Source organism: Carlito syrichta, unplaced genomic scaffold, assembly GCF_000164805.1.
Source record: "Carlito syrichta isolate Samal-C Ts95f unplaced genomic scaffold, Tarsius_syrichta-2.0.1 Scaffold306577, whole genome shotgun sequence".
NCBI classification, from domain to species: domain Eukaryota; kingdom Metazoa; phylum Chordata; class Mammalia; order Primates; family Tarsiidae; genus Carlito; species Carlito syrichta.
In genome coordinates this window covers 908060-935805 of record NW_007250673.1, presented here as the reverse complement: position 1 = coordinate 935805, position 27746 = coordinate 908060, and the positions used below count along the sequence as shown (strand labels likewise).

The 27746-nt window shown below is 39.1% G+C and overlaps 1 protein-coding gene across 1 annotated transcript in view; it reads right to left on the bottom strand.

The window, feature by feature from the left end:
* Positions 1-9897: 9897 nt before the first annotated feature.
* ZNF277 (zinc finger protein 277) overlaps positions 9898-27746 on the bottom strand; it is a 129918-nt gene continuing 112069 nt past the window's right edge. Inside the window, exons 6-12 of the mRNA XM_008063090.1 lie at positions 25551-25661; positions 22293-22425; positions 16983-17050; positions 15296-15392; positions 13508-13550; positions 12060-12234; positions 9898-10336 (exon numbers count right to left, since the gene is read on the bottom strand). Of these exons, the coding sequence (XP_008061281.1) occupies positions 10150-10336; positions 12060-12234; positions 13508-13550; positions 15296-15392; positions 16983-17050; positions 22293-22425; positions 25551-25661 (814 nt within the window). The 3' untranslated portion in view covers positions 9898-10149. The remainder of the gene's footprint in view (positions 10337-12059; positions 12235-13507; positions 13551-15295; positions 15393-16982; positions 17051-22292; positions 22426-25550; positions 25662-27746) is intronic.

The window sequence follows — 27746 nt, the reverse complement described above, 5'->3', positions numbered from 1 at the left end:
CTGCCACAGTTACTCATGACCTCCAGGTTGCCAAATCCATCCAAAACGCTCAGATTGCCTTCCCTGCCCATCACTTCGACCTTCTGGTAACCATTTCTTCCCACATTTCCATGACCCCCTGCAGTGACTTTCAGTCAAGGGCCAGACCCACAAAGGACCGCAGCTGTGGGCCATTACTAACCTACATCCAGGCCAGCTGGGGGAAAGAGTGCGTCAGTCCTGAAGGAGGGAGCTGGACAGTTTCTACCACATGCCTCAAACTCAGCAAGTCCAAAACCAAACTCATTTGGTCCTGACCATTCTACTTCTAAATCGTTTCCTGACTGTCACTTCCTTTCTTGAAATTCTCATCACCTCCTGACCGGATTTGTGCGCCAAACTCCTTCCTGGTGTGCTTGACCTACTCCAGTTTATTCTTCACATCATCACCAGTGAGCTAGTTGGTATTTTTCCGTGTGTGTATTTGTGAAAAAGTGTGGCAAAATATATATGGCATAACATTTACCATTTTGAATGGGCAAATGTTCTGAACAGATAATTCTCAAAAGAAGATATACAACAATGTCCAACAAATATATATGGAAAAAAATGCTTCAACATTATGTCATCAGGGAAATGCAAATCACAACCACCACGAGGCATCATCTCACTCTGGTTAGGATGGCTGTCATTAAAAAGACAAAAAAAAAAAAATAGCAAATGCTGGTGAGGGAAATGTCTCACTGTTGGTGAGAATGTAAACTAAAGCACACTAAGGATACAAAATTATGGCTAGATAGGAGGAATAAGTTCTGGTGTTCTATATTCCTGTAGGATGACTATAGGTAACAATAACATACAGTTTCAAACAGCTAAAAGGAAGGTTTTGAATGTTCCTAACACAAATAAGTGATAAGAATTTGAGATGATTAATATGCTAATGTCTGTCTCTGATCATTATAGATTATATGTACCCCATGAATATATATACTTGTTATTTGTCAATTTAATTAAATAAAAAAGCACTAAAATATTGACCATTTGACCAACTTTGAATGTATAATTCAGTGGTATTAATTACTTTTACAATGTGTAACATTGCCACTATTTAGTTCCAGAATGTTTTCACCATCCCAAACAGAAGCTCTGTAACCATTAAGCAGTCGTTTCCCATCCCCTTTTCCCCCAGTCCTTGGTCATCATTTATTTTCCATTTCCCAAGGAATTTTTTGTTAAGGAATTCCATTTTAAGAATTAAAAAAATTTTTGTACAACAAAATATCCTCCAGGTCCTCTTCACCTCTCCCTGACCCCCACAGTCTTTCTCCAGCCCCCTCACTGCCTTACTGGTCTCTCTCCCTCCCACCTCCAAACGTACCATTTGGCACCAGCGGCCAGCATGGAACTGTCTCGATCCTCCATAGCAAAGTGCAATCTAGAGTCTCACGATGGCTTGATTCATGGAGAGAAGACTCCTGGGACTCTTGTGAATACAATTCTCCATTTACCTCCCCTCCCCCAATCTATTTGTGATGTGATGTCCTCACAGCTCTATTGTAACATTTACTTGTGGCACCCAAGACGATTTCCAACTGACAGCCTGACCTTACCCGACTGCCACCATGCCCGACTTCTTTTTTTGGGACTTGCTGATTTTGAAAGAGCACTGGCCCTGAGCACATTAGTTTAGGGATACGCAGTGGGCTGGGTCAAGATGATGGCAGCCTTTACCTCCTGGACTCAGGTAATCCTTCCACCGCAGCATCCCCAGTAGCTGGGACTATAGGTGTGTGCCACTATGCCCGGCTAATTTTTAATTTGTTTTTGTTTGCTTTTTTTTTTTAGAGAGACAAGTTCTCACTATTTTGCCCGGGCTGGTCTTGAACTCCTGGGCTCAAACAATCTGGGCACCTCAACCTCCCAAAGTTCTGGATTACAGGCACAAGCTGCTGCATCCAACCTATGTATAGTCTTATTAGAGTTTTACTTTTTTTTTTTTTGAGTTGGGAGTCTCACTCTGTCACCCAGACTGGAGTGCAGTAGTCGCTCCCGGCCACTGCAGCCTCGACCTGCTGGGCTCCAGCGATTCTTCCACCTCAGCCTTCCGAGTAGCTGGAACTACAGGTGCGCGCTACCACGCCCAGCTCATTTTGATTTATTGTAGAGATGAGGTCTCGCCAAGTTGCCCAGGCGGGTCTTGAACCCGCGGGCTCAGGCAATCCACTCACCTCAGCCTCCCAAAGGCACGGGATTACAGGCTGAGCCACTGAGCCTGGCTTATGCTCACTCTGTATCCAAATCAATTGACCGAGAATACCTTCAAAAATCATTTCTTTGTAGTCTAATAAGCCAAAAAGGACACAGCTTCACTTGAATCTTAGAACATTGTGAAACTAATATTCACTTCACTGATTGTTTTCAGTTTGAATTAACATGCCATCCAACCTTGCAGATTGCTGTCAGCAGGAATTGCACATGCTTTATTTAGCCTTTCAGTATATCAGTTATAAAGCATAAGAGTTCAACTACAGCCACTAGTTTAATCCTCTAGCTATCCATCATCTAAGGCTTACTGAAGGAGTTCAAGTAAACCTCCAGGATGTGAATGGTTATTTTTGCAGACTAAGCAAACGACAGCTGCAATTGATGCTCTTGATGGAAGTGCACAGGGTGTATCAGTTCTGCATATAAATTCAGCAAAATACATTAAAACATTCATTCTTGTTCTGATTGCATGTTCTACTCCATTCTCCCCAAAAGAATTGCTTTTCCTCCATTCATTAAAAAAGTTCATGGATTGACTTTGTCTCATTTGAAGTTCCCACATATTATGGTGTTTGATATTACTTTGCTGTGGTTTTTTTCTTTTGGGCAAGTTTCTGTCTGTCTGATCTTGTTTCCCGTCCTCTTTTTAGCGTTGATGAGGATACATTTCGTGGATAAATGCTTCATAACATCGTGCTCTGACTGACAAGTGACGTGATACGTGGGAAAGAGTAAGAACGGCTAAGCTCCACATGAAGTTTTCTTTTGTGGTAATGCAACACCATTAGTTGTAGCAGTTACTGTCAGGAACCCGCCTGTATCTTTTTTTTGGCATTACAGTTCCCTCAGTCTTCATGTGAAGGGCTAAACTGATGTGCAAGGCAGGCTGGGAGTGCCAGGGAGTTTTTAATAATGACCCTGGGAGCAGCCCTCAGCCCGTGACTGGTGGAGTTTGTGTGTAGATGGCCTAGCTTTTTGCCCCTTGGTGGTGGTGGAGGGGGTGTCGGGGGCAACTCTGAGAAGTTCTTTGTGTAATCTCTCAGAGGTGCTCAGTCGGATTAAGCCCCAGTCCTATAGCAGTAACTTCTGAATGTGCACTGTTTTGTGTTCCTTCCATTTCGTTTTTCACTTCTGGAACTGGTATTTCTTGGGTTTATCCCTTAAATCAATGCCCTGCAGGAAAATTCTTGTCTGGAGGTCTGCATCTCGTGGAACTCAAGACCCTAGTTCTGATGGATTTTCAAAGTTGATGCCCAGTCTGCTCTCAATGATATCCAAGCTTTATTCTCTGGCTTTATTGTCCAGCCTTTCCCACATGAAACAAAGACTATTTTGCCTCTTGACTAACTGGATTCAGTGTATCTAGTGGTAACTTTCTGAGATGTGGTTTCCTCGGAATCCTGGCCACACCCACCAGTCCCTGACGCTGTGTACCTTCTGTTTAGAGGGACCAGCTGGTAAATGGTCAAACAATGGAGACGAAATACCACTTTTGTTGCTAATTAAGATGAATTGGAGACATGGCTTACAGCTGTGGGCAAGAGCACTTTCTGATCCTGAATCTCCAAATTAGGCAGACTGATTCATGCCTTCACAATGCTGGACACCCCAGGCTTCTGACTGCCTGGGCACAGCCTGCCACGCTAACATTTGCAGAATGGAGGAGCCAGACAAGATGTGTGAAGACAGGCAGATCCCAAAGAGAAAAGAAGGAGAAAGAGGCTGAGCAGACACCTAGCTCCTGTTCCCCAGATTTCCAGTCAGAAAATTCACTCCCTCTTCCTTGTAGGAACGAGAGAAGGGGCAGAGAGAAGCCAAGAATATGATGTAATGGATTCCCTTTCTTGGGAACAAGGTATTAGGAAGAAGGAAGTTCCCTTTTCTAACACTTCTCAGGTTTTTGTTCTCCTGCTCATTGGGTTTAACCATCAAGCTCAAGGTCAACCAAGAGTGTGGCTCGCTCCTTTGCAGATCAGCAGTCTATCAGGACAGTGCCATTCCCAGTTTCTTGAGCGTACCACCCCACCCTCCCACTGAATGGCAACTTTCTTGGTGTCTTCTGATGCTGGTGGCGAAGAGCATAGCTACTGCCCTCAGAAGGCAAGACATTGTTTGGAGAAATTCCAGGGCTATGCTGAACCCCAGCTGAAAGTTCCCAATATCATTTTTAATTCCTAATTATGTCTTGTCATGTTGCTCAGAATAGTATATCAGAGGTTCTGCAAAGAGATAACATGACAAGGTAAAACTGTTTCAGGCTGGGTGCAGTGGTTCATGCCTACAATTTCAGTTATTTGGGAAGTTGAAGGCAGGATTGCTTGAGGCCAGGAGTTCAAGACTCGCCTGGGCAATATAATGAGATCCCCATCTCTAACAAACTTGAAAAAAAGAAAAAAGTTAGCCAAGCGTGGAATGCACCTGTAATTTCAGTTTTCAGGAGGTAGAGGTGGGAGGATTATTTGAGCCCAGGAGTTCAAGGCTACAGTGAGCTATGATTGTGCCACTGCACTCCAGCCTGGGCAATAGAGTAAGACCTCATCTGTGAAAAAAGATGCTTCAGTTACAAAAAAAAAAATCACAGTAGAATACTGATGTCCCAAATTTAAGATGTAAATTATTGTGAGTTTCCCAGGGATAAACTAAAGTTCAAAGATTGAATTCTCTTGTCTGAGCTAAACTTAAAAGACATTAAAATCTAAAATTCATCCTTCCCAGTTTCTGTTTCAGCTCATCCTGAGTGAGAGGGGTTCTCGATGTCTCAAGGGCACTGGGGTTCTTCTGACAGCCTGGGCAATGTCTCACTAGAGCCACTAGTGTGACATTTTTCATTTTGGAACTTGATGTGAAACACCAAGTTTCTGATATATCTTGCTTTTAATACCTCATCAACAAGGGTACCTGCATACTGAACAACTGTACCCACATCTTTAAAACAAAAAAATTTAAAAACAGCTTATCATTAAAGCACTTAATACCGACAAACTTAAACAAATGAACTCCAAGATCTTCCAGTAGTTACCAAGACAAAACAGTGCTCCTAGAACCCTGCATTTCCCACAAGAGAGACTCATATCTTGACTTTAGATTCTCCAGCATGTGAATCCATCTGTGTAAGTTATCTTAGATCCTTGATCTGTAAACTTGACGCCATGAGGAGGAATCTCCCTCAAGACATAAACACGTCTTACCATTGCTGTGGGAAGAATCCATAGCTATTTCTCTCAGGGTGACATTTACATTCTTGCAAAGTTTTGAACTATGGCAAGTCCAATCACAAGCTCTATTTTGAGAGGTCTTTCTTTCCTGTTCTGCGTCCTATAAGCCTCTTAGCTCTCATCTCCCCGTGAGCCCTCTGTCTCCAGCATCCCCCAATCCAGGGAGTCTGGGCTCTAAGTAATGGCACGGTTTCCACATGTTCCTGTGTACCGGCTCCTCAGTTCTTTGCCGCAGTGGCTCCTGCTGCTGCCTTCCGTTGTGGAATTGCCCAGGCTGCTGAAGCCCGTTTTCTAAGAATAGTTGCCCTTTCAGTCCCCCATTTGCTTCAGCTGGAAGCCATCCTCCGCTGACGCCTGAACTAGAGCTGCTGTCAATGTTTCCGCAGCTCGAATTCCTAGGTGTGTATTCCTAGGATAGTTTGGCTATGAATGCCAGAAAACCTTAAATGACAGTGGAAGGTAGAAGTTTCTTTCTTTCACATAAATATCCAGTTCAGCTTTCCAGAGCTGTTCTAGTCCTCCATAGTGTCAGGACTCCAGATTCCTTTGACACGGATGCCCCACCGTGCTTGACTTTGACCAGACTCCCATATCCTAAGCAACAGGAGGTAGGAAGGGCTGAAAAACAGAGGGTACCTGTGTCCAAGATCTTAAGGGACCTCCTGCTTACATGTTATTCGTCACAATTTAAACACATGAGTATCTTGAACTGCAAGAGAGGCTGGGAAATACAGGCTTCTTTACACCCAGCTGAACTTTATTACTTTTATTGAAGAAAGAGAGAATGAATATCATGGGCAACTGACAGACGAGCTGCACTGTGACCTGGCGAAGACAGACACCTCTGCCTAGCCCCTGGGCACACCATTGTCCCTTGCTTGAGGTTGGTCACAGCTTCCAGTATGCTTCTCTCTGCTCTGCCTTTTCAGCAACAGTTGGGGGATTTCCCTCCACACCTTTTAGGTAGGAACAGCTGAGTTGAACCCTTTCCTTCCCTACACAGAGGCCTAATGCTGTCATCTTTTTTTTTTTTTTTTTTTTACTTTTTCTTTTCTTTTCTGACATGTACTTATCTAACATTCAGTTCTAGATTTTGTCTAATGGGACCTTCAGTTGCGAGAGAGAACTCACTAGATTTTCATCTGCCAAAAGCAACCATTGTCCAAAAAATATCTTGGCCACCCTCACCTTCCTGCGTTAGGTAATCCTAACCGGCATGCATTTTCTGATTGAATTAACAGCTTGCCCAAGTTTAGGATCCTTTTATCACTGTCCAGCCTGGATCTCTTCAGTCACGTTTCATCCTTCTTGTGGCCTTCATTTAAATCTTAATTCTAAAAATTTCTTAGGTGTGTTCCCTTTGGGGCACAGGCAGCACTTGCATCCCTATCTATAATTACAATGACATCTGGAAACTCATTCAGTAATTCCTTGAATTGCTTACTTTTGTCTGACTGATCTTCCTCTTTCAAATTGTCCAGACTTTCAGGGTACACTTGGTATCACTGTCCTAGTCTTTAAGGAGCAATTAGTTTCCCATGGTTCTTACCAAGGAACCTCTGGGTCGCTCGAGGCTACATGGAGAGTCCTTTGCCAGTAGTGGTCTTGCTTTCTCTGGGAGTTGGTATATTTGCAGGGATTTTGCTTCTATTCTTGTTAGATTTCTTTGGGTCCAAGTTAACATTTCTGCCCCCAAATAAACCCCAAAATATCTACCCACTTAAAAAAAAGAAAACTTCTGGACGGGCTCGGTGGCTCAGCCTGTAATCCCAGCACTTTGGGAGGCTGAGACAAGTCGATTGCCTGAGCCCGTGGGTTTAAGACCCATTCGGGCAACTTGGCGAGACATCGTCTCTACAATAAATCAAAAATTAGCCAGGCGTGGTAGCACGCACCTGTAGTTCCGGCTACTTGGAAGGCTGAGACGGAAGGATCGCCAGAGCCCAGCAGGTCGAGGCTGCGGTGGCTGGGAGTGTACCACTGCTCTCCAGTCTGGGTGATAGAGTGAGACTCCAACTCAAAACAAACAAACAAACAAACAAACTTCTAATATGAATTAAGCCCTAAGTACATCATATTTTCCCTTCAACTGTTGGTCTATCCTTTGTTTCCCTTTTATGTGTATCTATCTGATTTGTACTCTAGGATATCAACTTTTTCTCCAAAAATACTTTTTCCTTCTCAAGTTTATTCTGCTCTCATTCTTCCATTGCTCCTGTTCTAGAAAAACTCTCCAGATATTCCCCTTGATTTCCTGAATAAATCTGATTCCTAGAGACACAGTGTTCTGGTCACAGAACTAATTGCCTTTTTAACCTTTGGTTATAAAATAACTTGTGTCTTAAACTAAGGCATTTCTCATTATGCTATGGGCTCCCACATCTTTGTTGTTTGGTTTTCAACAAAAGACTTCTATGGGTGTCCACAGAGCTGAAGGCTTAGAAAGCTAAAGCCCTGGTCAGAGCCTATGTAATTTACCAGTCCAGTCAAGTTAGGACCACACAGTGGAAGGAGGTGGCTCTTGAGTCTCTGGACAGGCAAGATTAGTTGTGGGGCACCACCTGCAAAGGCTAGCATTAATCATTGAAAACTAGTGCCTCAGACTCCAGTGCTCCATAGTACATTGCTGTGTAAAGAACCCACTTGTAAAGAAATGACAGAATTTGAAAACACCTCAAAGCACAGGTCAATTTTGGCATCTCTAAAAATGGTACATCATGACCCAATGTGATACACACAACCCTCATAGAAGTACTGAAAAAAATATTTTTGAACCTAAATTTAATGGAGCTTCTGGATCTTCTAGTTTGCAGGATAAACAGGTGTTATGGTTTGAATGCTTTTGTCTCCTTAAAAATCCCCTTTGAAACTTCATCCCTGCTGCAACAGCATGAAGTGGGGTCTTTAGGAGGGTGATTAGGTCATGAGGTCTCTGCCATTATGGATGGGATTAGTGACCTTATAGGGATGGAGGGAACTAGCTAGGCCCTTTGGTCCATTCAGTCTTTTCACCCTGTGAGGCCGCGTTCAAGGAGCCCTCTTGGAAGGAGAGACTGAACTCTCACCAGACAGTGAACCTGCTGGCGCCTAGATCTTGGACTTCCCAGCCTCCAGAACCAAGAAAAAAACGTATATTGCTTATATTATTATAGTAGCATGAATGGACCGACACAATGGGTGATGGTGGAACATGTTAAATCATATAAAGAAGATACAATTATCCAAATCAGAAAGTGAGGCAAATGATCCAGTTTCTTTGCCAAATAAGTGGTGTTTTTTAGAAAAGCATGACGATCCTTAAGAGCCACTCTGACCAAATGCAATGTGTGGATCTCAACCAACTACAAAAAGACATTTTAAAAAATGTGAAATTTTGAAATAATTTCAGACTTTCAGGAAAGCTGCAGAGTACAAAGACTTCCCACATACTTTCTGCCTGGATTCCCCAAATGTTAACATTTTATCATGTTTACTTTATTATTCTCTATATACCCATGTTAGAACAAAATGCTCTTTTATCCCTAAATACTTTAGTGTACATGAGTATTTCCTAAAAACAAAGATATTCTCATGTATAACTACAGTACAGTTATAAAAACCTGGAAATTAACACCAATACCACCACATTTACTACAGACCTTATTCAAATTTGGCCAACTGTCCCACTAATGTCTTTTATAGCAAAATATTGGTCCAGCATCCAATCAAGAATTACGTTGTGCTATCACTAGCCCTCTGTAATCTAAAATACTTTTTCAGTCTTTTTTAAAAAATGATTTTAAGATTTTTAAGGAGTAAAGGTCAATGGTCAATTATTTTGTAGACTATACTTCAACTTGGGTTTGACTGTTTCTTCTTTTGACAGGTTATACATTTTTGGTATAAATTCACACAAGTAATGTTCTGTTCTCCTCAGTGCATCTTATCAGGAGGCACACAATATTTATCAGTTATGGAGCTATAATATTGTAAAGAAGAAATTTTGGTACAACTGGGGAAAACTGAAAACAGATGATATAAAAAAATTATTGTTAATTTTGTTAGGTGTCATAATGGTTTTGTGGTCATATTTTTAAAAGATGGTACCTATCTGTTAATGATACACTGCAGAGAAAAGTGAAGTTAATTGGCTTGATGTCCATTTCTAGGGAGTCTAGCAACAATGAAAGCAAAAAGCAATAATGGCAGAAAGCAATAATGATAATATAGCCAGTTCTTGATTATTCTAAAATAGTGTCCGATTTGCTCATTATCAAGGTCTTTGACCATTTTTTTCTTTCTTCTGTGGCTTTTCTTTTGGTCACTACATTCACAGTTCACCTAATATGATACAGAAAGCACATTCGAATTTTGTAACTTGTTGAATGAAGAAGTCCTGCAGGGAGAAAACTGAATCTACTAGTTAAAAATCAGGTTGATAAATAATTTGAACACTTCATTTCTTTGTAACTCATTATAAGTTTAATGAGATGAGATTATTTAAGATGATCACACAATAACATTTTATAGCTCAAATACAAAAAGTCTTCGTTTTAGTTTTCTACTTTGTTTTTGAAGAGACATTCAGTTTTGAAAAGTTTATTTCACCAAGGACTAATCCTTTGCCGATGTTCAAATTTAAACTACTGTATTCTTTCATGTCTGTCTCATAGGAGAAAAACATAAAAAACTGCTTCTGTGGTAGTTTCTTCTAGTTTTTCAAGCATTCTCGTAGTAGTATCTGGTTCAAAATACTGCTTTGTTTCAAAGCATGCAGTTTAGATGTATCTTCACTGATGATGGGAACATTTTCATTTTGTTCCTGAGCTGTCAGGTCACTTTCACTGTCCGACAGCGTACACAGGAGAGTGTCATTTTCATAGGTTGGAAAATAATACCTGAAAACAACCACAGATACATAGCATTAAATACCCAAACTAACAAATTGTCCAGAAAATTCCAGCCAGCTGAATATACATATAATTTTGCTAGATTTTCTTGACAACAATTCAAAACATTTTGCAAAGGCTATATTGGAGGCAACGTCTGAGTTTCTTTCACTTTGACCTTTACTGGCTGACACGAGCCTTACTGAATCTAATATTCTGGCTAGCTAGTCATTCAGCCTCTGCTTGATAAACTACCATGATAAGAAACACACTATCTTCAAAGGTAGCCTCCTCCAGTACTGGGCAGCTCTAGTTTTAGATAATACTTCCTCAAATGAAGCTGAAAATGGCACCCCTCTCACTTCTACTCAAACGTCCTAGTTCTTCCCTATAGGTTAACAAAATTCAAATATAATTATATTCTCAAACACAAATTCTTCAAATACTTGATGAAAACAATTATGTTTTCCCATGTGTTTTGTTTTCCAATCTAATCATTATAGGCTCCTTCACCCTAGGTGATCACAAAATAAAACATTTATAGAAGTTTAAGTTTGTTATTCTGGTTCCTTCTCTGAATACACTATGGAGCTGCTTCTGGAGTACCACTAAAGATTTGAATCTCTGTAAAAAGGATTATAGGAACAGGGAACCAGTTCAATCCAGGGCTGACTTTTGCTCTCAGAAATTTGGGATTTTCCTGAAGGGGAAAAGCTAGTGCTTTTTGGTTGGATTTATGGGGAGCCTGACTTCACATTCCCTAGGAACAGAGGAACCTCTGGGCAGCTATCACTCTATAATCTCCTGAGTTCCTTCGGCAGAGGTTATCCAGAATGATGTGAGAACTAGTCCAGAAGGGTTGGACTGACAACACCTCAGTAGGTACATACCAGATGACCAACTGCTTAATGTTTTTAAAGTGCCAGGATTCAAACTATATACCAAAAGCTCCAGCATACCCTTTGACACAGTAATTTTATTTCTAGGAGTTTGCCTAAATGAAATAATGGGATAAGTGTACAAAAATGTAGGCACATGGATATTCATTGTATGAGTATTTATAATAGCAAGAAGTATAAAACAAATTAGGGTTATAACCATACAATGGGATTTGGCAATCATTAAAAATGATCCAACAGGCTGGGTGTGGTGGCTCACAACTGTAATCCCAGCACTTTGGGAGGCTAAGGTAGGACGGTCGCTTGAGCTCAGGAGTTCTAGACCAGCCGAGGCAACATGGCAAGACCTAATCTCTACCAAAAAATGAAAAAATTACCTGGGCATGGTGGCACTTGCTTGTAGTCTCAGCTTCTCAGAAGGCTGAGACAGAAGAATTGCCTGAGCCCAGGAGGTTTAGGCTGGCATGAGATAAGATTGTGACACTGCACTCTAGCCTGGGTGACAGACTAAGACCCTGACTCAAAAACAAACAAAAAAACCCCCAAAAATATATATTGGCTATGAAAAGATATTTACAATATTTTGTTAACAAGATATAATTAAAAATCTAGGCCTACTTCTTTATCAACATATGTATCTATCTCCATGCCACAAATTCTAAAACAGTTGTTTTCATTTGTAAGAGAGGGATCATTTAAAAACTAAGCTTTTTGGAGAATTTTACTTTTAACTATATGTCTATTCATTTTTTTTAAGTTTAAAGAAATTAAATAAAGGGACAAAACAAGGGAGATGGAGCAAAGAAGTGCACATCTGTCTGAGCAGTACTTACTCCAACTGATCCCACATCTTTCTTTCAGGAAGCAGCGAAGTGTGTTTAGTTTCTTCCATGTGAGTCCTTAAGTCTGCTTTGGATTTGAACTTCACATGACAGCCATAACATCTACATTGGTGAACTTGTCTCCGAATGAAATTGACCAGTTTCACTTGCTGATAGAAATTTAACCCTAAATCACAGTATACAGAATCACTGTCTAGACTGGTCAGACACATTTTCTCACTGTTATAATTTCTTAAAGGAGCTACTTATCTTTATCAAACCCGCTGAAGAAGTGCAATCATAAAGCATAATAATGGGTATCAAACATAACAAGCTGGGCTCGGTGGCTCAGCCTGTAATCCCGCACCTTTGGGAGGCTGAGGTGAGTGGATTGACTGAGCCCACAGGTTCGAGACCCACCTGGGCAAGTTGGCGAGACCTCATCTTTACAACAAACCAAAAATTAGCCAGGCATGTTAGCACACACCTGTAATTCCAGCTACTTGGAAGGCTGAGACAGAAGGATTGCGGAGCCCAGCAGGTCGAGGCTGCGGTGGCCGGGAGCGGTCTCTGCACTCCAGTCTGGGCGACAGAGTGAGACTCCAACTCAAAAACAAACAAACAAACAAACCAAAAAAACAATAACAACTGATATTTATTTGGGCGTATGTGCTAGGTGCTATTCTAATCATTTTTCAATTGTATTAATACACTTAATCTGAAAAAACCCTATTAAATAGGTTGTATTCTCATGTCTACATTACATATTAGGAAATTGTTTAAGGTTGAATAGTCAGTAAGTGGGAGAGCCTGGATTTGATACCAGGCTGTTGGCTGCAGAGCCCATGCTCCTGACTACGAAGCTAATGTATCTATATGTTTATAAGAGCAGCAAGATGACAAATTCAAGAGACTAGAAGGGTAGCAACTGAGTTGAGTGAGAAACCAGAAGTGGCCATTTTACTGTTTTAGATCTGTTTATGCCTTAATGCCTCAAGTCCTTCTGTTGTGGTGATACAGAATGATAGTTCTAGCTGTACTGCCAAGCAGTGTAGTAGGTGTTTTACATACATTATTCACTACTCATAACATTTTTCTGACCTGAGGCCCAATGTCTTATAGCTGGTGAGTGCTGGAGCTGAAATATGAACTCTAGTCTAACTTCGCAACCCATGCTCTTTCTAATAAACTTCTCCACTTTATGATAGATATTAATAATGAAATTGTATTTTACTTGAAGCAGTTATATATGTAAGACAAAAGAAGTATATGAAACCAAAAACCATATTTAACTGTGATTGTTCAAAATCACTGCTTTACAGAGTTCTGTTAAGATCATCTGCATAAAGTCACATTTTTGCAGTGCACTGTCCAATCACAATTGCAGAACATAGGCATAATTTACAGGATGGTTTATAAAAATGCAGTATCATAGGAAAAAAATTCCAAATAAAACTTACCAAGTTCTGACTTTATTTTGAGAAGATCAAATTTGTGTGCATCCTAAAAAAGGAATGAATACATGTGTAAGCACATGCATTATTTAATTGTTCAGGCTGAAGTTACAGTTTATTCAAAGGAATTTGAGTACTTGAGACACTCAAAGTCCATCATCTTTTGCTTTGGAAATCTTCTGACTACTTCCCTCCACATCCTACTTCTTTTTAAAGCACAATCCAAATAAGTCATGTTAATCAGTTAAACATTTTAACTATTCACAGCTTATATCTATAGTTTTTACAATTTACAATGGCTGATTCTGCTGTCTTATAAAAGTGTGGATGTCTATGTATGTACTCTGCAGTCTGACAGAGGTGTAGGTAAGATGTGGCTCTATTGTACCAGGCCTCTGAGCTAGAGTGATGGATTCTTTGTTCTACAAGCAGATAGACAATTTGACAAATTCTGCTTTTTGTATTATGCTGTCAAATACACTGTTTAAACTCGAAAGCTTCTTTTCATTCAGTTCTTCTCATAAATCACACTTCCTTTTGATTTTCATAATGTAGAGACTTAAAAAATATTTTTTTATTAGACTCCTGCAATTGTGTGCCTGTGTAAATCTTTCAATTTACAAGCTCACAGAGGTTAATGACCACCTAACTCACTGTGATGGCATGGAGTGTAGCACCATATGCAGGATGGTCAGGAATTCATTGTATGTCATCACTGACAGTGACTGAGTAGAGATTAAGGACACCTGTACCTGAGGACCCTAGACAGGATAGAGTGCTAAGGTTACCATCAATACAAAGACAGTAAGATATTATAAATTAAATTTAAACATAGGAAATTACACACACATACTAATGCTAACTGTTTCAGAGAAACTAAAATGAAGGTAAATGCTCATGGCCGTTGAACACCTTCTAGGTCCTTATTTTACTAAGAATAGTGTTTCTGAATGAGGGTGGAGTAACAGTGAGTAAAAGATGGAGTAACAGTGAGTAAAAGAGAGGAATACAGTCCATGACTGGTTGGGGAGTTGGTGGGGGGCGGGGGTGGCAGGGAGGGGAGGGAGAGATTATCAGCATTATCCAGGAATATTTTTCTATATTTCACCCTCTACCTCCAAGCTGCAATACTGTTATGAATCATTAAAGGTTCCCCTTCCTTCCCCCAGTGTCCCACATTATAGGTGTAGGGTATGTGGCATCTCTCAGGTATAGCAGGGTGAATAAAGGTTTAGATTCCTAGCTTCAGGCTTCATTTAAACATAAAAAATGGTGCCCAGAAGGAAAAGCACAGACTAGGAATGCTTCAACATTTCTTCTCTCTAAATCCTGGTACCTTAAGGAAACCTGCACCCTACCTACCCATCCCCTCTCCACTATTCCCTCAGGGGCTTGTAAATGGCAACATCCTCCCTTCTTGCTCTTGATTCATTGGCACTGGAAGCACTGGAAAAAAGACCAGAACCTGTCTATATCCTGGGTACTGTTAATCATGGTTGCAGATCTGATCTTCTGAGCCAGAATGCTTTTGTAAGCATCTCGAGGTGGGATGGCTTCAGTGGTCTGTGAGATCCCACACCAACAGCTCAGCAAGGACCAGTCAGTTGCACTAGTTAAATTGCCCCAAGCCCAGGTTCTCCCAGACAGACCTTGCCTGTCTCTTCTGCGATGCCTAGAGCATGTTTAGAATGGGATAGTGATAGAAGAACTCAAGTACAAGCAGATGAGGGTGCAATAATTAACCCTTCCTCCTGTCAGAATAAAATAAAATTCAAATACATAAGAGTATCTTACCTCCATGTGGACATACAATTTCTCAATTGTTTCTGCTTGCTTTTCACAAAATAAGCAGACTGCAGAGGCAGGGTGTTCTTCCCAGTCAGACCAGTCACTGGTTTAAAAAAGAGAGCAGAAAACAGATTCCCTTCCTTAAGAGAATGTACTACAGAGTGACTTGGAACTACTTTCTCCATCCTAGGAAACTCTGCTGATCTCTTTCAACTTTGACATTATGGTAAAGACTGTCACATCATATTATGGCTTTCTGATACAGCTTTTGGAATTCAAAGCAGTACCATGAAATTCATATAAATAGCGAACAGGTGCTGTTCCATTTTCTCCTATTTGCCTTTCTTCTGAGCACCAAATCAGAGCAATGGCATCCTGAGACAACAAAGTTTAATTTGCAAAGATGTGATGTTCTCTCATTAACCACAACCACTAAGTGCATATGCTGTGAGGTGTGATGATGGGAGTGTGTTTCTGCAAGATAAACAGTTTATTTTAAAAAGGAAAGCCATGTATCTTTCATGAGAGAAATACTGATCTTTTAAAATGGGGCAAGTGTTAAATCTAGTGGTAGACAATAACTCAAAAAGCACACACGATCCTTTTTTATCACTTTTCCCCTTCCTTACATTTATTTTTTGAAATACTGCCAACTCCTTGTCATGTCCAGACCAGGAAAACTGCTAGTAGAGAAGAGATGTAGAGTTGAAGACTATCCATTCAAACTCCAATGAGAGAATTTTTCATGGCAAGTTTCATCATGGATGTGACTTTGAAGCTCAATCTAACGTGATTCATACAGAATTTTCCCTGTTAGAAAACAGGAAATACCTTCCCTAACTCTATCCATCCAGGAGGGCGTCACCAGTCCATTTGCTCCAGGTCACAGCTATGACTATTCATAACCTTTTTGTTATTAAAACTTCAACATTCACTCATTAAATATTCTAACTAGAATATCTTAATGAAAAGGGAATGTTTTTATTCTCATCTGGAGAACTCTGCTTGAATCTAATACACATCAAAGAAATATAACAAATGGCAACTTTCCAACTGTGGGCTTTACTTCACTATTAAAATAATAAAAATTCAAATCCTGGGAGAGAAAAAAGACTGGAGAGCTTTGACTGAAGGGGATGAAAAACGGGATCTTTGTAGGCTGAAAAGAACACTTCTCAAGCTTACAATGGATGTTTTAAGTTAGTCATTGGTGAGAAGAACACAGAACAGGATTAACTTCAATTCAGTTACATTCTCTATTCTGATGGCAGCACCACGGAGAGTTCAAAGATATCACTTCAAGGTCTGAGCATTAGATGAGTATGCAAAGCACTTTGGATTGTATTTTTCTCTGAATTATATATTATTTGTGTGTTCAATTAGTAGCTTTAATTTAGTTGGTAACAGTGATTTTTAAGTCATAGCTATTTTGAATTCAAGTTTTTGCCACATTACATGAAAGGATGGATGATTCAGAGAAGAGGTTTTCTTTCTTTCTGTGCTCCTTCTTCATAATGATAATTTTAAGCCAACCTAACGCACTGTCTTCCTACTCTTGAAATACTGCCACCGTCATTAATTAGCAGCAATATGGCTGGGTGTACAGGCTCACACCTGTAGTGTAGTGACAGAGTGAGACCCTGACTCAAAAAAAAAAAAAAAAAAAAAAAAAAGGAGCAATAACAAGTCTTACTCTTCCTGATGGTCTAGTAATTCCCGATCATCTTCCAACTGAACTTCCTCCCATGATTTTCCAAGTTCCTTTGTAGAAAAAACAAAGATATTAGAGAGATTGAGGGGAAGAGGAGAAAGAAGAGAGAAAATATACACAGAACTTAAAAAAAGCCCTCAAAAATTAACCCCCCAAAATAAACCAAAAAAATCCCTGAAATGGTTTAAAATAACATAAGTAAGATATACAGATAGTTCCCAATGATAGTTTGACTCAATGATTTTTTGACTTTATAAAGGTGTAAAAGCAATATGCAATCTGCATGTTCCTTGACTTAAGAATTTTCTGATACACACATCATAAGTTGAAAATATCCTAAATCGAAACCTTACAATATTTTCAATTTATGATGGGTTTATTGAGACGCAGCCCCATCCTCAGCCCAGAAGCATATGGTATTAAATTTTTGATTTCAGTGATAAGGAAGGACATATCCCAAAATGCTTTTAATATGTTTTTCTTTTTCGAGAAGCAGCTATGTCCTTTCAATCAAGTTCTTTTCTGTTACATTTAAATCAGTGTTCTCAATTCTGGATGCATATTAGAATCTCTTGGGGGTGTTTTTTTGTTTTGTTTTGTTTTGAAATCACCTCTATCTACTGGTGGAGTCCCTGAACAGCCTCCTGATGGACTCTTTCTATTCAGTCCCCACACAGCAGCTGCACTGATCTTTCTGAAGGACTTCCCTGTTTGTATGAAACCAACCCTGGCTTGCCATCGTTCTGAGAACACCATCCAGAGTCCTCGCCGTGAGTTCGACCTCCATCCTAGCCCCAAACTCCCTCTCCATCCTTATTTCCCATCACTTTTTCCCTTTATCAATTTGCCCCAGCCAGTCTTGTCTTTTTGCAGTTTTTCTCTAACTACTTCGCCTAATAAAACATCCCTCTTCCAAGTTGCTTTTTATTCCTCTATCATGCTTTACTTTTCCTCAAAGCATGGATCACTACCTGAATCATTCTGCATACCTACTTGTCTTCTTATTTGCTATCCATCTCCCCTACTAGAATGACCGTGAGGGCATAGCCTTTGTTCACTATATTTCTAGCAATAACAAGCCTGGCATACAATGGGCACTAGAAAGTACTTTGAGTTAAATTCTAACTTTAAAAAATCTACACATTTGAGGCCAATTTAGATCCTATCTCAAAAGGTCTTTCTAAGGTGATTAGATGAGTTAATATCTACAAAGCACATAGCACTGGCATAAGTAGGTACTACAATACTCACTCAAGTCCCTCCCAGTCAGTGGAAAAGTTCCACCTTTTGGGGGCTATGTCTGGCAAACCTAGTCATGGTGTTAGCAAAATTTTATGGGATGATGACAGGAATGATTTCATTTTGCCCAACCATTTTTCTTCTCTCCCTAGAGTTATGTCTTCCTTCCTTCTTGTCCTGTCTTCTCTCTCCACCCAATCTTCCCACTGCGACATGCAAAAGTAGACAGTGTACCAAAGAGAGGACATAGCAACATTAATAGACACCCTTTCAAGCAACTAAACTATGGTTAGGATCAAGTCCACCTGACCTGCTACAAGTACAGATATCTTTGTTGTCGAATATCCTTACTTTGAAAAAACACAACCAAAATTCACTCAATTATGAACTTTTTTTCTAAATCAAGGTATTCATTTAGCTGAAAACAAAGAACTACGAGTGCCATTATGATTTAGGGAGAGAAAGAAAATCCATCATTCATCAACTTAATGAGAGGTTTTGAAGCTGTCATGATCTATCAGCTAAATGATGCATATAATCAGACAGAGAGATCTAACCTAACGTCATTAGAGACAGTTAATTTGGACTCTAGAATGTACTTCCTAGAGTCCTCATGAAGTGTCTGAACCTCATTACAGAACACCAAGAATAGCTTCAACACTTCCAACAGAATCTTTGTTAGAATTTTTGGCAATGAATGAAATATTTCATGCCTTGCTAGGTTTCTCTGACTTGGACTTAAGGTCATGCTTTTGCTGTTGCAAGATATTATTCAAGAATGGGCCTTCTATGATTTTAGCATTCTGAGTGATAGGGGCAAATGTTGCTTATCAATAAATGTTTTGAGCCAAAAGTAACAAAAAATATCTTTCACTGTCAAATTCCTAAACTCAAAGCAGCATCTTATGACTTCCTCAGTGTTCAGTATAATATGTAGGGATTTAGCTAAGCAATGCAGCATACCCATTTAGCACACTTGAAAGGAAAATGGATATCTATATTTATTAGTATTTAGAAAATAAGCAATTTGCATGTGACAGTGGCCCAGACTTTTCTAGAGTGTTCTGCTTTAGTTCAGTTAAATATATGATTTATTGTAGGAACAAGACCTGAAGAGAATAAAAAAACAAAATAAAACAAAGCACATAACTCTAATTAAGACACTGTGCTTGCTAATGAATCATGTCATGAAAGCAAAGAACACAAGAAAAACAAAGTTTGGAAGACATATCAGTAAAGATGTTCAGAACACCCCCTCAAGTCCCTGCATCAGATGGTTTTTGAGCAATGAGAGGGTGGAAAAAAACATGGACATAAAAGATTCCCTTCATCAAGCACCCCCTTTGCCCTGATACATACACACTAACGTGTGCTTACACAAAACCTCGTCAAAGACAGAGAAAGAAGAGTGCTTTTCAAAAGTAAATAAATCATTTCATTAGCAAGAACTATAATAAAACTATGGAAAATAAGTGTCTACTTTTGTTGTAAAGTAGTTTTGTATACTTTAAGAATAAAAAAACAAATCAAAAAATGAGAATAAAAGAACCAAAGCAAAAGCTAGTTTCCTTTAGAAAAACTCAGGGTTTGAAACAGGAGCACCTTAGGAATCCATTGCCGAAGCCTTTGGGATGCTAGACAGCATGTTACCCTCTGAGGCAGGGGCATCTGGATGTGAAATTAACCAGCACCTTGGCCTCTAACATCCCCATTCTCCATTGAAACCTTTTGTTTGTGAGAAAACAAATTAAGAATTTAGATAACCCAGATTATGCAAAAAACCTTTAATATATTTGCAAGTCTGTTATTCATACTGATATGAATTATTAAACATGGAAATTATCTCACCTAAGAAGGAATAAGGAATCTGTCAGTTTGCTGAGCTCAGAAGAAAGCCCAAAACAGCTTCTTTGCCCCTGGCTTTCCTGCCTTTGATGGTTGTTAGAATGCCTCTTCCCAAGAACTTCCTGAACATTCCCATCACTGCTGTCCTGGAGATTCTACAGGTGTTGAAGTGGCGGTGAGGAACTGTGTGTGTGGACAACTCAATTATTGCAGGTATATATAGGAAGCGTCAAATGCTGACTTTGCATGCACCATTACAAGGTGCTCAGACTAGTGCGTTTACATGTCTGTCTCCCATACCACTTTCTGAACTGCGGTGACACAAATCCTTCTCCTGCCTACAATATTTTTCTTTCTGTTCCATCATCTGATACCTGGATGGCACTCAAATGTACGCAGAATGTATGAAGTCAATGAAATGAATGTACAGACACTGACTACTGATAAAACAATTCTTCTGTCTTTTCCCTCAGAGGAATAAGCAGTTAATCTATCTCATTCTTTTTTCTTTAAATAATAGAACATTGTCATTATTCATGGCTTAAAAAAAATTTTAGAATTTATTCTTTACATTGATGGTTAATTCTTCATGTTCTTCATATTAAATAATATCCACTAATGGGTTCCGAAATAAAACTAACATGCTGAGAAATTACTGGCCTTTGTTTTTCTCTAACTATACACCATTAGTATTTGGAACAGTTTTTTTGATATCTTATTCTATGCATTACTATACTTTAAATATACCACATTAACCCTTAAAATATTCCTAGAATGGTATTAATGTTGGTATCTTTGGAAACACTTCTCTCGTGTAGGACACCTGTACATCTTTAGAGAAGTCAACGGTCTTTTTCAATCCTTTTCAAAAGTGTTTACATAATTTCCATAATGCTAAGGCATCATAAAACATTTTAGATTTTTTTCTGTTCAACATTCTTACTGTTGTTGCTATTTATCTCAGTGGGAATGTATACAGAATTAGGAAGGCTAAGTTGTGGGGCAGATTAAAGTTGGCTTTACTTTGGCCTTGGCTTAGTCTTTGTTTTGTTACAAAGAAAATTGGCAAGGGAGGGTGAGTAGATCATTATGAATTCATCACCATTACTTGACCAAAAAAATCTAACCCCAAGCATAAAATGTAGGTACTAGTATTATCTCAACTGCAAAAATGAAGGAAAGTGATGCAGAGGATAAATAACTTGCCCTATCTTTGAGAAAATAACTCAACCTCTCTATGCCCCAGTCTCCTAATCTATAAAATGAATTAAATGATAATACCTGACTCATAAGAATGTGATTAAGATTAAATGGCTGAATGTAAATACCTAGGATAGTTTCTGGCCCCTACTAAGTAGTCAAATAGCTGATAGTTTAAAAAAATGACTTCTATCAATATTACCCTAAGGTTGTAATTTAATTTTCATCTTATATGTTATTAAGGCCTTTATATTCTCTTGAAGCACTTTTCTCAAGCCATAATTCATACCACATCAAATCTGGGCACTGTGAGGGCACTCCAACCTTGCATGCTCATCTAGAGATAGCTGGCCCTGGTAGATGATTTCAGTTTTGACATTACACTACTTGATGTCCAGAAAATGAAGTATCATGCTTTTCAAAAAGTGCCAGCAGAATAAGAGTGAGCAGACCCTTTGAAGTAGCCTCTAAAAGGTAAACACCTCCAGTTACATAATGTTCCGCTAGTCCACGCTCTTGAATACCAGTTTAAAAGAGACGCAGAAGGAAAACCTATTAAATTGCTACAGTGGCTGAATATTTCTTAGCGCGGACACTTGAAGTATACTCCCTACTGAACTGGGCTGGGCCCTGAAGCAGCACTTGCTCTAGGAAGTTGCATCATTTCAAGAAAAGACTGAAGGACTCAAAGGGTACTTTTGCCTTTATCAGGGAGGGTAACTACTCATGTAAACTTGCTTCTTAGGGGAGAATTTTAGTTTAATAATGCTCAGAAATCCCAGTGCCTCTGTATATTACAAATGCTTTGTAAACCAACCAATTTCTGGCCTCTGTATATTACAAATGCTTTGTAAACTAACCATTTTAAATCTAGTGACTGCTTGAATGTGTCCCTCAATTACATTTTGATTTTTGTAATAATTGCTTATTCAAATATTAGTTGGCCCTTAGAAAGATTATGTTTGCAGTACTGCAATCAAGCTTGATATTATGAAAAGAAAGTCTTACCAAATAATTGATGACATAAAATTGGTCATATTCTCTGTTTTTAGGATTGATCTTACGATGCTGTTTTTTCCTCATGTGATCTTTAAGTGTATTTTTATCCCTGAAGGTCTTCTCACAGTACAAGCACTGCAAACTAAAAGAAATACACAAATACTGATAGATTAAACAAGTCTCCTGGATAGTTCCTACAACATTCCTTTATTACTCTTGTTTTATATTTACTCATTTTAGGTCATGCAGAATCTTCAGAGGCGATGTGCCATCCTTGTCAGAATTTCCTCCTCATTTTATTCATTTGGGTTTGTAGAAGGCATAATGTGGTGTATTTTGGAGTGGGCTAAGTTGGCCAACTTGGACATTTACTTAAAACTATGACAAAGATAGCTAGCATTCAAGTTATTTTGGTGCTTTACTAAATCAAATTACATATTCTAAAATGAAAATGTAAGTATAGTCTTCAAATAATTATAATGATGACTATCACTGACTGCCCTATTGTATATAATAATTAGTACATGGCTGGGTGTGATGGCTCATGCTGTAATCCTAGCACTACGGGGGGCCAAGGTGGGAGGAGCCCTTGAACCCAGGAGTTTGAGACTAGCTTGGGCCACATAGTGAGACCCCAGTCTCTACAAAAACAAATAAATACATAAATAAATAGTCCGTGGTTTGGTATAAATAGTCCATGGTTTGGTATATCCCGTGAGCTGATTTCCAGGGTTTGATTCCTTGCTCCAGTGCCAACTGGCTATAGGACTTACGAAAGTTACTTTCCCCTTCTGTTATAATTTTCTGATTTCTAAACTGCAGATAATAACTACATTTTAGAGCATTTTGATGGTAATTTCATTTATATGTTTATTGAATACTTGAATACTTACTGTGTGCTATGAACTGTGCTAGGTATTTTACTCATGTATATGCATAAGATAAAAAGCTGTTATTATTATTATTCTCATATACCATCTTCTTGAATATTTCCACTGACTGAATTCAATACTAATGAAGCAGTGATTACCTCCAGTTTTGAACAGATTACTAGCAAAGTGTCTTTCTCATACTAACCTTGACTATTGATACTACCTGTAACTTCTACCCAGTAGAAAGTAGAGAGTTCTACTTTTTGGAGCCACACAGAGTTGGTCTAATCTTTTTACATGTAAACTTTCTTTTTTTTTTTTTTTTTTTTGAGTTGGAGTCTCACTCTGTCGCCCAGAATGGAGTGGCTGCTCCTGGCCACCGCAGCCTCGACCTGCTGGGCTCCGGCGATCCTTCCGCCTCAGCCTTCCGAGTAGCCGGAATTACAGGCGCGTGCTACCACGCCCAGCTAATTTTTTTTTTTTTTTTTTTATTGTAGAGATGAGGTCTTGCTGCCCAGGCAGGTCTCGAACCCGCGGGTTCAGGCAATCCGCTCACCTCAGCCTCCCAAAGGCGTGGGATTACAGGCTGAGCCACCGAGCCCGGCCATGTAAACTTTCAAATGAGTGCAATCTCTTACTGCTTCAATTTTCAATTTTTTAAAGTCTCTACTAAACACCTTTTCATCTATTTCTTATGCCATGGAATTTATTCTTTAGCATAAGAATATTCTTCTATAGTGTATTCTTCTACAGTAAAGAATTTACAGGTGATAAGCTGATTATGGATATTCATTACTGCTAATCTCGCTAGAAAGTACATCTGGTCTTAATTTGAAAATAGTCATTTAACAAAAGGGTAAAGGGACTCATTTTAATACCACTGATATTGGAACTTAAGAACTTTTTATAATTGATCTATATCACTGGATAATTCTTTTTTTTTTTGTTGAGTTGGAGTCTCACTGTCATCCAGACTGGAATGCAGTGGCATTCTCCCAGCCACTGCAGCCTTGACCTGCTGGGCTCTGGCGTCCTGCCTCAGCCTTCTAGGCCCAGCTAATTTTTTATTTATTGTAGAGATGATGTCTCATCAAGTTGCCCAGGCGCGTCTCGAACCCACGGGCTCAGGTAATCCAGTCACCTTGGCCTTCCAAAGTGCTGGGATTACAGGCTGAGCCACCGAGCCCAGCCAGATAATTCTTAAATTTAAAATGTTATTGCTTTAAATATTGTGAGCTGAGACATCACATTTGTTAGTATTCTGGTTTCTCAGAGAAAAAATCTTGGGCCCTTTCCTAGAAAGAAAAGTGAATCGAGTTTTGAGTCATTTTGGTGACCTAGAGAATTTTCTTTCTTATTTCAACAGGCTAAGTAAGCTCTAGATACCCAAGGCTGCTAGAATGTGACCTTGGGACAATGAAGTATCATTACATATACAAACGTGAATACAAGCTAACAGGCAGAAGAATGCATATAGTATGCATTCTTTACTATGTCTCACATAAAACTAAATAACATACATTAATTTGACAATATATTTACTTTACTAAATATGTAGAAAAATTATAATGAAAAGCACTTTGGGAGGCCGTGGTGGGGGAGGACTGCTCAAGCCCAGGAGTCTAAGACCAGCTTAGGCAACATAGTGAGACCTCGTCTCCACAAAAGCATTAGTCAGGTGTGGGATACATACCTATAGCCTCAGCTACTTGGAAAGCTGAAGTGGAAGGATCGCCTGAGCCCAGGAGGTCAAGGCTACAACGTGAGCCATGATCACACCATCACACTCTAGTCTGAGCAACAGAGCAAGACACCAACTCAAAATATATATATATTTAAATATAATGAAAAGTAAAGGAATTATAATTCCAAAATTAAGAATAGCAGTTTCTATAGAAATACTAATGGGAAAAGGCACACAGGGAGGTTCAAAGGAATTAATAATGTTCTGTTTCTTAGGCTGGGTGGTGAGCATAGTCCTCATATCCTATATAACACGCCTTATATGGTATGTATATTTTTGGTATATATAATATTCTATTTTAAAAAATTCTTTTAAACTAAAAGGCAGTATGATCTAAATAAAGTAAGGGTTGCCATACAAAATGTAAACTATTCCAGTATGAAAAATTTCCATTTCTTTAACTATTCTTGACTATTAAACTGATTTTAATTAAAAGAAAAAACATATATTTTTTGTAGATATGGGGTCTTGATATATTGTCCAGGCTGGTATCAAATGCCTGGGCTCAAGCAATTCTCCTACCTTGGTCTCCCTAAGTGCTGTAATTATAGTCATGAACCATCATACCTGGGCTAAATTAATTAAAAAAAATTTACAACAGAGTCCAAGATTAAAACAGTTTTAGGCAGTGTGTCATAAAACAATACATACTTGTCAAGCTTTTTCTGTAATGTACATAGAAATTCCTTGCAGTTTACAATGTTGTCTGGCAATCCAATGTTGAAAGCATGTTCTCTGGCCATGTGGTTCAAAAGAACAGATCTAGGAAGAAATTTGAACACTATGGATTATTCATAAATCTTCTAGGAACAAATCAGACTAGAAATAGCATTTGCATAATAAAAACACTAATTAGAGGTAGAAGCAAGTCTTAAACACTGGCACAAACATTTGAGCTATGAGTGACATGATATTAGGTACGTAAGTACACAGTCACATCAGTCCTATAAAGGGAGGTCACAGTTGGTTCTACTATCTGCCACTGGACAGGGCTCTAATCTGCAGAACAATCAGGTTCTATTAAATAAACTGTGCTTCTTCTAGTTCTCCTATTCATCATGGGGAAGAGTAAGAGACAAACTGCCTAACAGAAATACTCATATGACCTGCTATGATCTGGGATCATGGACAGTTAGCCAGCTCATTATTGGACAGAAATCTGAAAGCCACAGTTAACAGGTCTAATTACATGCAGGGGCTATGATAACCCAGAACACAGTGACTAGACTGTTGATTAGTTTATGCAAAAAAGAAAATTTTAATTTATGTAATTTTACATAGCAAAAATGCATTCATGTACAATATAGACTACTGAGCCTTTATCACAAGCTTAGTTCATAGAATAAAGATGATAATTTTGGGGAAGTCATCAGTATATGAGAATATGACTGATAGACTATGCATAGTGTCATATTATAGTTTATTTAGCTTATTTAGACACCTAGCTCCCTCCAAAAATGGTTTTTAGTGTTTTTCCCTTAAGAAAGTGAAACAAAGCAACCATCTCTACAAAAATATTTGACTTTTTTTTTTTTTTACTATGTAGGAGATATATTTATTAATCATGCAGTTAATATGCCTATTTATCTACTGCCTATTACTGACAACTTTGATTGAAGCTACTTGTTGGGTAGTTCAGTGTCTTATGGATTCTCCCAGGATCAGGCTAGAGCTGGACCTGCACAAGTGCTTCAGTCTTGAGGCTAAGTCTGGAAGAGTTCAAGTAAAAGCAGAGGTGGGAGCCTCTTGCAGGAAGTGAGGTGGATGGGTGAGTGGGTAGCCAGGAGTGTGAAGCAGAGGGTTAGAAAGCATCCACTCCCCCAATGCCATGTTGGAACAGGGCATTCCCTCTGGATCCACGGAGGTTCTCCCTAGAGTGGCTAAGCCATGGTTATATCTGCCTAAAATTTCCAGGATAAAGATCAGACAGACCCTAGATTGTACCTGTATGCTGTCAGAGACAACAGTTGGCTCTAAGTGTTACAGTTCGAGTAACGCTTGGTTGCTAACCCTTGACACCAATAAATTGACAGTAAGGGAACTGGTAGAAAGATGTTTACTTCTGAATTTGAATCCAGGGAGAAGAACCTGGCTCTTGGCCTTTCTAAAATGGTTTTACTCATCATTCAAGTTTTACAGTTCGCTTTTATAAGTGCAGGGTGCTTGGTACCTATACCTTGACTATGTGACTGGCAGAGCATTGTATAGAACTTAAGTTACAGCTACATTTTGTATTTTGCCAATAATGACTTTTATGGCCCACATAGTGTCTCTATATCAAAAGGGTATCTGTAGGGTGGGAGGTTTCCTTCACCCCCAGGCTATATGGGATCAAAATCTCTAGCCATTAGGAGTCACACTGAATGTACTCACAGGAGCCTAGTCTTGTTTTCACCTCTCTGGTGCTAAAGAGTCTGGCATCTAGGGTTTGTACCCAGGAGACAGGAGTTAAGCCAGTGGGTGGCTTATGGAGTACGTGTGTTACTAGGCTTACCCTAGTCTCTAAATTCAGGAAAATCCCAGAGGGTTCTAGAATCTTAGAGGGTTGGCTCAGGAAGGCCAATACAATAATAAATCGTCTCTACAATTAAAAAAAAAAAATTAGCCAGGCATGGTAGCATGCGCCTATAGTTCCAGCTACTTGGAAGGCTGAGGCGGAAGGATCGCCTGATCCCAGTAAAAATATGGTAAAGTAGCAAGGACATTAAAATTGTACCTTAGACAACACCTATTCACAAAATAAGGCAGTAATAGAGGAGAGTAATAACAAGATCCCAAAGATAAAAAATAAATAGCAAAATGGTAGAAATAAATGTCATCTTATTAGAAATTACCTTAAACATAAAT